This window comes from Petaurus breviceps, unplaced genomic scaffold (genome assembly GCF_028583685.1).
Source record: "Petaurus breviceps papuanus isolate PSGF00001 unplaced genomic scaffold, PetGlider_PUasm1.0 79, whole genome shotgun sequence".
NCBI classification, from domain to species: Eukaryota; Metazoa; Chordata; class Mammalia; order Diprotodontia; family Petauridae; genus Petaurus; species Petaurus breviceps.
Genome location: NW_027186523.1, coordinates 31,592,203 through 31,604,534, shown reverse-complemented (window position 1 = coordinate 31,604,534; position 12,332 = coordinate 31,592,203). Strand labels below are relative to the sequence as shown.

The following is a 12,332-nucleotide window of genomic DNA, read 5'->3' as shown; positions in this document are numbered from 1 at the left end:
ATAAAGCTTTTTCACAATTCCCACAAGTGAATTAAGTTTTCTCACAAGACCAGAATTGGACTAGGCCCATAACCGAATAGAAATGGAACTCAGCAAGGTCTAGAATTTAGTGACAAGATGGAGTCACTGTGGTTCACTCAATTCCTGCTGATCAATCACTCAATTCCCCTGATGCTAAGATCTGTCTAATCCTTAGAAAAGATTAGTGTACACACAAAGACAGAGTGTGTACTTTTTGTCTTGAAACCACAGCCAACAAAATTGTATGATATAAATAATAAATTAACTCAAATTGGAGAAAGTTCTGTGCTGAGATAAACCTCCACTTTTTATGACTAACTGCAGCCAGCATTATCCATTAAACTTAGAATTGAATTATTTACCATTTACTACTCTTTCATTTCATATTTAGAATTTTTTATTTTAGAAAGTGAAGTACATCTTTAAGTTACCTTTTGGAGAAATGCTTATTTACTCAACATTTGATGTGTATTTCCTACCAAGATTATAACAATTGTGAAACATTAACATTTAAAATACCTACAAATGGGCAGCTAGGTGGCGCAGTGAATAAAGCCCCAGCCCTGCACGGAGTCAGGAGGACCTGAGTTCGGTTCTGGCCTCAGACACTTAACACCCACACACACACCCACACACACACACACACAAACAACTAGTTGTGTAATCTTGGGCAAGTTACTTAACCCCAATTGCCCTCCAAAAGGCAAAAAAATAAACAAACAAATAAATAAATAAAATACCTACCAAAAAACTTCTGTTACTGTCGGTCACTTCATACATATTCTTAAGGAATCATTTTGCAACAGTACTATAAATTATTATTTCCCCAAAATATAGTTTAATATTAAATAAACTTTATTTTTAATATTAAATAAAAGGCAATATTATTGTATTTGTTACATGATTTTAATGTCCATCGATGTGATTTTAATGTGTCAAATGTATCCAATGCTTTTCCTCCTTAAGGGTAACGTGACCAATCACAGTACTTTTCAGAGTAAATATTTACTTAAATGTTTATTTAAAATACTGTATAGTGTTCTTTTTACCTTTAAAAAGTCTCCTCATAACATGAAGATGATTCTGAGTTCTCAAAGGCTATGCCAACAGAGAATATCAGGCAATTCTTAGCAAATTAGAAAGCAGCTAAGTGGCTCAGAGAATAGAGTGCCAGTCCTAGATGACTCATCTTACTGAGTTCAAACCTGACCTCATATACTTACTAACTAGTGTGACCCTGGACAAGTCATTTAACCATGTTTGCCTCAGTTTCCTCATCTGTAAAATGAGCTGGAGAAGGAAATAACAAATCACTTCAGTATCTTTGCCAAGAAAAACCCAAATGGGGTCACAAAGAATTGGACACGACTGAACAATAATAAAAACAATATGAAAAGGCTTTGAGTCTGAACCTATATTTTTTTTTTATGCAGCATTCAAGAACCAACCTAAATACCAAGAGACTCATTACCAAAAGTTGGCCCAAAGTAACTATATTTTTTTTTAGCCACAGCATCACATGGAATGGACAAAAGCATAAAAATAACAATAGCTAGCAGGTCAATAGCAATTCAAGGTTTTCAGTGTGCTTTACATATGTTATCTCATTTGATGAAGAAATCAAAACAATTTATAATGATATGGACAAAATGCTCCAAACCATTATTGATTAGGGAAATACAAATTAAGATAACTTTGAGGTATCATCTTGTACCTATAAGATTGGTTAAAATGATAGAAGGGCAAAGTGACAAATGTTGGAGGTGAGGTGGAAAAATTGGGACACTAATTCGCTGTTGGTGGAACTGAACTGATCCAACCTTTTTGGAGAGCAGTCTGGAATTATATCCAAGGAGTTATTAAAGTGTCTGGTTCCATACAAATAAGGGAACTGAGTCTCGTGGTTTACCTGAGGTCCTCAAGCCAATTAAAGGTACAGCAGGGACTAGAAATTACTTTTACTGGACCCTAATAAAGGGTTATATATACACTTTACTACATCAAGTCTAAAATTCCCTTCTTGGCTTTCAAACCTTTCAGAGTTTAAAAAAAACAGTAAGACAAATAAAATAAAACTTTCAGGTTTCATCCTCTGAGGGCCTACTTTCCTTACCCTTCCCTCCAGTACTGTGCTCTATTTATGAACTCCTCTGCAAACATTCATCAGGTAAGTACTCATTAATCATGTCTGGGGGCAGTTGTTCCTCACTAGCCTCATATTTACATTGCCCTGTCTCCATATTGATCATTCACAAACATATAGTCATTGGCATTCCTAGGGGCCATTTCCCCATGGAAAGACTTGTAGTACAAATTTAGTAATAGAACATGTGCCTGTCTTCTCATGACCAGCCAAGCTAAGTTTAGAGAAGTGGTTTACCAGAATGTTGACCACCAAGTTAAAACTTTTTGACTATTAACAGCTAACAAAGACCACTTACTAAGGTATGGAGGTATTACTTTAAGAAGCAGTGAAAGGATTATTCACACTGATTAAATAAAGTATGATTCTTCTGAAATGCTAAATCACAAATTAGTTCACCCTTACTCATACTAGGCATATTTCATGACAATGCCCTCTTTCCAGAAGACACAGATATAGATGTATCACAGCTCTGTTATACATATGCCTTCTATACTTCAACAATCCCTTCTAAATTTCCCAGGATAAAAGAAAATTAACCTCATATTTTCATTAAAAATTTTTTAAATAAAAATAACATTTTTGCAGATTTCATTTATAAAAGAAAAAAAATAAATCAATCAGGATCACAAAAGACTATCATTGTCATCAACAAATATTTATTGGCTGTCATTTTAAAATGTTATATAATTCTATTAGCAATTAAGATGCTATACTAACTATTAGCAAAAGTTTGACTATCCAGCTAAAGAGATTTTGAAAGTTTGGCCATATGACTAGAGAAATTTTGAAATAAAAACAAAATAGTGCTAGACATTGTCTGACTTTAAATAGCTTATAATCAAAAGACAAAGTAGCACTTTTTAGTGAGTGGTAAATACAAAGATTAATGAGACTGTTTTGCTAACCATTTGAAGGTTTTTACTCTGTTTACAAAATTAGAAACAGGACAAATTTAATATTAAAACAAAAGGTGTTATATGACGATTTCTTCCCTTTCACTAATTTCAAGAAAAATCCACTTTTTATCCTTGCTAAGTTTTAATAAATTCCCTTTGCTCTTAGGAAATTGCTAATTTACACCAGTTCCAGCCATCATACTCCTTGGATATACTGAAGTCAGTGACTGGGAACCAAATAAGCCAATAGAGGCAATTCTAATATTACTATGATTTTCAGACCCAGAACCAACAATTCTACATCTTCAAAACACAGGCCATGTCATTGGGCTGCTTTCCCTTATTTCTCCCAAGGTGCAGTTAATTTTGATGCTTTTATGGTCTTTGACCAATAGCCCCTCCCAAATCTGCTGGCACCAAAACTCATTAAAGGTTGGAATAGTTTGGAAACAAATCAGTCTCAATGAAACTGTGGTCCACAAATATTAAATAATTAGGATGTTTACGACAGTAAAATTGCAAGACATGATTCGTTGATTCGTCCATGGCTCAGTTCCTTGCCAAAGATAAGAATATTAATAGATTCTTTCAGCCCTCTCAGACTACATAATTAGAATTTGATGGATTCTTCCTCTCCCACCCCATTAATGATTAGTGGAAACCTCTATCTACTGATTTTTCTCTTGTTTGATTGTCCTACTGTTTTATAGAGCTCATACATATGTGGGTTTAATATGGACCCTGTATAATACTAGGGTAGGCCTTGCTATAGCCTTCCAGTAATATTCTGGTTGGTATACTGGCACTGGAAAAGAAGATAACGTATAGCTATGAAAACTGGTAGCAAATAGTATGGAAGACAGTGTTATTTGGTTCAGATCCTTAAGTTAAAATTAAGTTTGGGTATTCTCCAAGGTCACACAAATTGAAACAGGTCCATGGGAGGAAGAGATATAATAAAGGAAGGAAACATGTGAACAAGATATCACAAGATAATCAAGAAGAAAGTCAGAGGTATTTGGCAGTCATAAGCATCTAGTGAAATTGGTAGCCATATTCTGAGCTATAATTAAATTTATAGACAATAACTATTAATAATTTGGCTATTTGGCTAATTCAATCAATTAGAAGATAAAAGTATTCTAGCATCTGAGCATATGATTACATACCTGTCCCATTCACCATTTTGAATATTACTAGAGATCAAATGATTGTCTAAGTTCAAAAATAAGTAATTATTTAATCCTGGCACTCTTCCTCCATAGAGATTCAGTGAACCATGACATGAAAACACAGTAATAAGCATCACTTTTTTACGTCTGTGGAGCATCTTACAGCACAAGAGGAGGGAATTTCTATTGCAATGACATAAAGGGAGAATTCTTTCCTGGAAAATTATTAACTGTATTACCAAGAAAGCAAATACCAAGAAATGTAGCCTAGAAGCACAGCTAAGAACTCCTGCTCCTCAAGACCTTCCACCATACCTACTTGCAAACAAGGAGGCACAGATGAAGACCATATATCCTGGTCCTCTATTTTTCCAGTCTCGGACAATAATGTATGTGCCTCCTCTACCCACTAACTACATTTGCTATGTGGGAATGACTCAAATATTTAGATTGAATGGGAAACTGAAGAACATGGCAAAAGAGCATCTGGGGGTTTTCTTGGAGCTAATGTGCTCATAGAAAAAAAATGCTAGAGGAGAAAACTAGGGCATTCCTCTCATCTCAGATTGTTGTTGACCATTTTTGAAGAGGACAATGGCATCAAGGAAACGATGACATGACTTGCAGTTGACTTTGAGTGAGGGAGGGCCATGCAAGATCATCATGCTCACTTTCTCCTTCAGAGCCATCTGGATCCATGTAGCCTCAAGCACCCCAAGCGTCCTTTTTTGTTTGCTGCCAATACAGGTTCTTGGATCTGCTTTGATAAAGGAAAGCAACTCAAAATGGGTTAACAAGCTTACTTTAATCAGTCAAACATGTATCGTTTACCTAGTTCAGGGGAAAGAGGTCAGCACCCCGAACTTCAGAATATACAGACAGAATTATCAAGACAGAAACAGATCAAGTAGACAGATTTCCAAACTGTCCAGCCATTGCATCCATACCAAATCAACATCTGGGTTTCAACATCTGGGTTTTTCAAAGCCGGGGGGTTCTGGACAACGGCTTCCCAGACTCCAGATCAAATCACAGAACACTTCTCAAAGTGAGCCCCCAAAACAAAGCTACACATCAGGGCTTATATAGCCTTCTCCTGGCTCAGAAAATGTAACAACCTTATTGTAACAACCTCACTGGCCAATCAAGAAGTATCTACTGAAAAACAAGCCTCCCACCTCAGGCTCCAGGTGCACTTTACCCTAGGGGCAGGGAAGATCTTTAAATTTACATTCCCATTACAATCCAATGACATGATATTCATCAGGATGACTAGAGATGACCCAGGATGCAATGAGAGACCCTGGACCTAGGCATTTTCAAGTACTCACTTAGAGTGAGGAAACATGCATTCAGTGAATAGGCCTAATTAAGAAGTGAGTCAAGGGATGGCCCCTTTAATTAGAAAAAAAGGAAAAAAATTTCAAACTGGGAGGGGAAGACCCTCAAGGTTGTTGTTCCAAAGAGAAACAGTTACCATTGACATTCACTCTAATCCAGGAATACCCAAAATACTGTAATCATCTACTAACAGCCCTTGTGTGTGTGTGTGTGTGTGTGTGTGTGTGTGTGTGTATGTGTTTGAGAAATGAACAGAAGGCTGGTACATCCATTGTTAAGAATGTGATGAAAGCCCACGGGAGGTTAGCATAAATTTATACTAGGCCAAGCCAGAAGAATTTTGTGATTTCCTCCAGCATTTTTTCAGTAAATTGAGAGTAAGGCAAAGAAGAAAGATAGCAATAAAAGTTAGCAAAGGAATAAATGACAGAAAGTGAAGACAAAAATAGTGCTTGATCATAGGTCTAAGTCTTTTTAAATGATTGTTCAACCTAGATAAACGTCAATTTTTTTAAAGTGATCACTCTTTCAAATTTTGTTCCTGACTTTTGAAGATGTAGACACAGCCTGTATAACCTTTGGCTAAGGAGGAGATAATGGGGTCACTTGCTCAGTTGTCTTTGTATTGTCCTTATTGGTTCTCCTTAATTCACGCAATTTTCCTGAACCTTTGGTATTCGTGGGAAGCTAGAAATGATGAATCTGACTTGTAGTTCCTCACTTCAAGCAGCAGGTTCCTAATATTCTTCACAGCAAGAATCAGAGCAAAAGATGCTCTAAAAAAGCATTCATATACTTCCTGGAACTTGCAACTGAAGCCTACTTCCTTTACAGAATCTTCCCTGATTTCTTTGACCCATCTTCTATTTCAAAACCTCTATAGTTTTCATTCATGTATAATATTATATATATATATTTTAAATTTTATGCAATTGATTCAACTCTAGAACTTGATTTTAAGTTTCTGAAGGCTAGGAATTGTTTAAGAATGGTTAATTAGGGGCGGCCAGGTAGCACAGCGAGTAAGAGCACCGGCTCCAGTGTTGAGAAGACCTGGAGATCGAATCCCGGGCTCAGACATTAAGCACCCACCCAGAAACACCTGGCCGTGTAACCTTGAGCAAGTTACTTAACCCCAATTGCTTTAAAAAAAAAAAAAGAATGGTTAATTAGAGGATTTTCACAGGACAGTTGGATGTAGAACACTGGGAGTAATTGTCTCTTGTTCTATGTGTGTGTGTATGAAGTAGTAAATAATTGATGTTCGTCCTTTGTTCTCAAAGAGTACCCAAGACACGAGCAGGGTGATATCTTTGACTTGCAAGGGAATTGAATTTAAGTGAGGCAGAGCTGTGCAGTCACGAAACTCACTCCTCCCAAATCATCTGAGTCTGGGGTGAGGCGTCTTACCATGTCACGTGACTTACTTATGGTAGTTTTTCCTGTGTACCCAGAACCCTTATTGTCTATGGCTTTTCATTGGGTTGAGTGATAATACCATTAGTTCTACAGCTCTTTAGACAAACCACATAAGTCAGCTTTCAGAAATATACTGACAATGCACATGGGCTGAGAATTCTAGGCTCACAGCTTGCATTGCACGAGAGATAAATGCATATCCATATGCCGCTGGCAATACACGGCTGCTCTGTTTACCTTTTAAGCGAATTGATCAACAAAATTATACCATGTGATGACAGGTCATAAACCAATTTTTGGACCGAAAAAAAAGGGTGCGACAATTATGCGGTGTAAGTCAGGATGGATCGGTGATGGCCCAGAATGCAATGTCTCTGATAAAGGCCTCATTTCTCAACTATATAGAGAACTGAGTCAAATGTATAAAAATACAAGTCATTCCCCAATTGATAAATGGTCAAATGATATGAACGGGTAGTAAATAAGAGGGAGCTACTGAAGATTTTTGAATGGATGGACATGAATAGTTCTATTCGCAAAAAAATATTCTGGCAACAGTATGAAAAGCAGATTGGAGAGTGGAACAAGTAGATGTTCATTGTTAATATTATGTAAGTCTTCAGCTTTTTCTACTTTGATTAAATGTCAGTGGCAGGTTTAAACATACCGTGTTTCCCCTATAAGACCTATCCCGAAAATAAGCCCTCCCCCTACTGTGTAAGATTCCTCTAAAATAAGCCCTCCCCCGAAAATAAGCCCTATTGAGATTACTACTGTAGTGAAGGTGATCCCCTGTGCTACACACTACATTACGGTACCCTCTGTATGCACCGCCCCGCCCCCGGTGAAACACACGCCGCGCTCCGAGCTGCATCCAATAAGAGCTGCAGCAGTGAGTGCGTCATCCTGTTCTTCCCCAGTGATTTGCTTATTGAATAAAGGTACATTTTTTTTGTTCACATTTACCTGTTTATTAAAATTGCTGTCAATGTTCATTAAAATAAGCCCTCCCCTGAAAATAAGCCCTCTGGTGTTTTTCTGTCCAAAAAAATTAATAAGACAGTGTCTTATTATCGGGGAAACACGGTACATACACATTATTGGTCTCAGGACATAAGATTAAGAATTAGACTTTAAAATGTAGGCTGTCTCTATTAACAATAACAATGACTGATATCATGTTTAACATTTTACAAAGTATTTGACACATCTTACTCTATATCTGTGTTAATAATTATTCATGTCTTATAGATATTCACATCTTATTTTTTTAAATCCTTACTAAGAAGATATTCTCAGTCCAGGGACACCCATAAAAGTAAAATAGAATAGATATCTTCATGTCTGCTAGGTTCTGACAGAAGGCTGAACCTCAAGTCTTGAAGACATGAGTTCTAATCCTGCTTGACACTAATTACTACATGATCCTGGGCAAGTCATTTAACCTTTCTTAGACTTAGCTTCCCTATCTGTAGAATGGGAATAATAAGAAGTCCTACTTCCCAGTAAGACTCCAATGAGATGATAAACGTAAGGCTTTTTGCAAATCTTATAAAGCAAAAGTTGAGATTCATTATGCAAACACATATACACAAACACATGCACACGCATACACGCCATGGGCTCCTGAAACAATTTTTAAAATGCATTTTAGGGGATTGTCTATGTGATATTGATCATTTCCTTTTGTGTATTTCATTGTTTGTATAAATCTTTAATTTTTTCAGATGGAAGGCATTCCTAAAGATGATTCGTTAATCGTGGAGAGGAGAAGAGACCTCCAAAAAGAGGTTGAATTAGCTAAAAGGAATTTGGCCCAGCAGGTTAATGTTAATTCTTAACTTTGGTCTTTTACTTAACAGATGTTAATACAAAGTCATTTTAATCGTTTTCATAGGATCCCATCAAGAGGGACCCTTTGAAAGAAAATGTGGGCTTTTTTCTGTCTTTAAATCTCATGTGAACCCTATGCCTTGATCTATCCCTCCCTCCCCCCCAAAAAGAAAATTAAAATAGCTTTGAGGGGTGTAGACATGAAAAACAGTACAAGAGAGTTCTCTACAACTTCAAAAACTTTAAAACCAAGGACACACGCACAGTATTATTAGTTATTTTTTTATAAAATTGTATTATAAATTTATAAAAAAGTTTAATTTTTTAATTTTAAAAAATTATAAATTTACTTTATAAAGTAGTTAATGGATATTTCAATCTCTCTGCATACAATAGAATGAGAAATTCACATTTATTAAAGACACTGCCAAGGTAGATTTAAAAATTCAAGGTTTTTTTTAATGACTTGAAAGAAAAAAAATTATGATGGAATATATCATTTCCTGTTCCACAACTGTACTGATTTGTGCATTCAAAAATGAAGTGGTTTGGAGCTGAGGATTAAGGCTATTTTGTTTTTAATGAAGTTTTCATAGACTCAAGTAGCCTAAGATGTTGCACCTATCAAAAGATGAATCATTATTACTATATTGCTTTTCAAAACAGAAAATTCTCACAGAAGCTGAGGTTCGATTATTAGAACAATTCATTGCAGAGGAAAACAAGCTTTTTAAGGAGCAGGAATTCTTCAGAGAACAATTAGATAATCTTGCCCGTCTACAACAAGTCAAAACAGAAGAGAGAGAAAAGAAAGCCAAAGATTACATAAAGGCTCAGGTAAAAGCATTTCTTTTGTCTACCCTTTTGTTTCCACAGGAGGATGTTATTTATCAATGCAGGATTTTTTGCTTCAGCTCATGGGTGGGGAACCTGCTGCCTTGAGGCCACATGTGGCCTTCTAGGTCCTTGGGTACAGTCTTTTAACTGAGACAAAGTTTTATAGAACAAATCCTTTTATTAAGGGGATTTGTTCTGTGAAGTTTGAGCCACACTTGAAGAAGGCCACATGTGGTCTGAAGGCCACAGGTTCCCCACCTCTGGACTAGATGATCTCTTAATTCTTATTAAAACAAACAACACTGACAGTTAACAGGGGACTCCATTTATGTTCAAATTCAACACAAGTCCCATGGGAAATATAATAAAATGAGGTTTTGTTAACACATTAGGAATTCATAATTGTAATTTTAATTAACTAGCATTCAGAAAAAGCATGCAATAAATCAGTGGCCCTGTGATAGTAATGGCAATTAAAGATTCCCCTGTATTGGCTTGGTTTTCAAACTGATTGTGTTAAAACCCAGAGCTTGTTAATCCCACCTGTGGGATGGACTTTTTGATGTGAAAAGAAAGTCCTGAACTGGGAGGAGCTGGTGACGTAGATTTGGAGAGACAAGAGAGAGGCGGAAGATCTTTTTTTTTGGAAAAGCAGCACCTCGTGGGGAGAGAGAGAGGCTAAGAGAATTGCTGGTGGCCGCTTTGAATTGCCCTGGACTTTTGAGACCTGCCCCCTGAGCTGCCAAGGACTGAGGAGACATGGCTGTTTTGCTGGTACTTTGTCTGTCTGTTTTGATGTTATTTTGCCAGATTTGTCCAGTGGTGAAAGACTGTCCTGTTGAAGAAGTCCTGGAACCTGGCATTTGGTTAAGAAGCCCTGAGACTGTCCTGCAGACAGAGAGTGAATACTGTCCACTGGTGAGGGACAGTGCTGTTGTTGCAGGGGTCTGGAGACTGTCCTGCAGACAGAGTGAATACTGTCCACTGGTGAAGGACAGTGCTGTTGTTGCAGGGGTCTGGGAGCCTTTCTGTTGGTTCAGAAGCCCTGAAGAAGGATTTTCTTGTTGTATGTTTACAGAAATCCTGGGAGAGGGCTTTGCTAATGTGTTCAGGAGTTCTAGGACTGTTCTACAGACAGAGGATAAATTCATGAAGGGACTGGCAATGTATCTTGTGGCTTTGCTAAGCCTTGTCTCCCCAGGAACTAAGATTGCTGAGAACTTGCCTCCTGTCAAGATGAAGAAAAGACCTCCATTTGGGTATTAAATGCTGTGTTTAAACTTGATGTAACTCTGGGGTAGATTCAATTGTGATCCAGGGGTGGGGAACTTTTGACCTTATGTTTGGAAACTAATCTCCATTTGAGAAGAGGGGCTTTGTGGTGGACTTAATTAAGGTATAGCCTAGGGGTGGAGAAGTATTTAGAACTGAGACTTTGTAATTGATTGAATGATTGGAAGGTCCTGGGGTGGGGTAGTACTTGGAGATTATTTAATCACACTTAGTAAATGCTGTATTTTGAATGATGTCATGTTTTGACCTTCTCTGTTCTTGGTTGGTCACTGAATAAAATGGAGAGCACCTATGCTGGTATTCTGAACCTTGGGAAGTTGCCTTTCCTTGGCATTACATTACAGGCCCCTGGAAGCTGAATTTGCATTAGCAAGAACCACAGGGAAAGTAAATATAATTCGACATTGTTCAGAGAAGTTCATGGCAAGAGTCATGAAGGAGAGAACCAAGAAAAGCATCTCTCTGAAATCTCTGGTTTCTCACTGAGTGACTGGACCCCACCCTCTTTACAATTCACCATAGTGTGTCTTCCTGCTGCCATGGCCAGAAGTCCTCAAATTTAATCTGGGGAAATTCATGAGTATGATGGGGAACCATGCTCTAGTGGAGAAAGCAGAGGGCTTGGATTAAGGAGACAGGCTTAAATCCCTATTCTGAGACTTCCTAGTTGTGTTTCCCTAGGCAAGTCTCTAAACTGTGTGTGCTTCGGGTTTGTTTGTTTTCCTCTATATAATTGGAATGATACTATTTGTGTTATTTACCTTACAGGGTTGTCATGAGAAAAGTGTTTTGTAAGAATCAAAGCAGTATATAAATGTGAGCTGTTGATATAAAGATGGAGAAATCACTCTTGGGGAGAAAATTCTTCCTTGTCACCCACTCTTGCTTTAAAATTGTCAAAAACCTTAGCATATGGAAATTAATATTTGAACTGCACAGCCTCACCCCACCTCCTCCTTACAGCCTCTGTGGGTTTTACTCTTCTTCTAACAAAATAATCCTTTTAAATTGGCCTTCTCTCCATTCCTCATTCATTGCACGCCATTTCCTGTGTTCCTACCTTTGTCTTGGCTGCCCCCAGCTCCGGGAATACAATCCCTTCTTTCCTTTACCTCACCCTCTCTTCCTTTCAGATGAAGCTCAGTCACGAATTTCTAAGCATTTCCTCATCTCCCAATTACTGGTGCCTTCTCTGTCAAACTACCTCATATTTAACTAGTTGCGTGTGTGTGTTGTGTGATATAGTCTGTTGTACTTTTGGTTTCTATTTCTAAATTCAAAAGCAGCAAAGACAAATATGTCTATGTGTTACACAAAATCTTTGACATTTTTCCATTTTGTGAACTCTGGTGTTTTGCTTTTAAAAGAATTTTT

At 37.3% G+C, this 12,332-nt stretch overlaps 1 protein-coding gene across 1 annotated transcript in view; it reads left to right on the top strand.

Moving 5' to 3' along the window:
- Nucleotides 1-12,332, top strand: part of LOC138175894 (coiled-coil domain-containing protein 146-like) — a 245,301-nt gene that overhangs the window by 200,358 nt on the left and 32,611 nt on the right. The window contains exons 10-11 of the mRNA XM_069106545.1: nucleotides 8,723-8,818; nucleotides 9,495-9,665. Coding sequence (XP_068962646.1) covers nucleotides 8,723-8,818; nucleotides 9,495-9,665 — 267 coding nt within the window. The remainder of the gene's footprint in view (nucleotides 1-8,722; nucleotides 8,819-9,494; nucleotides 9,666-12,332) is intronic.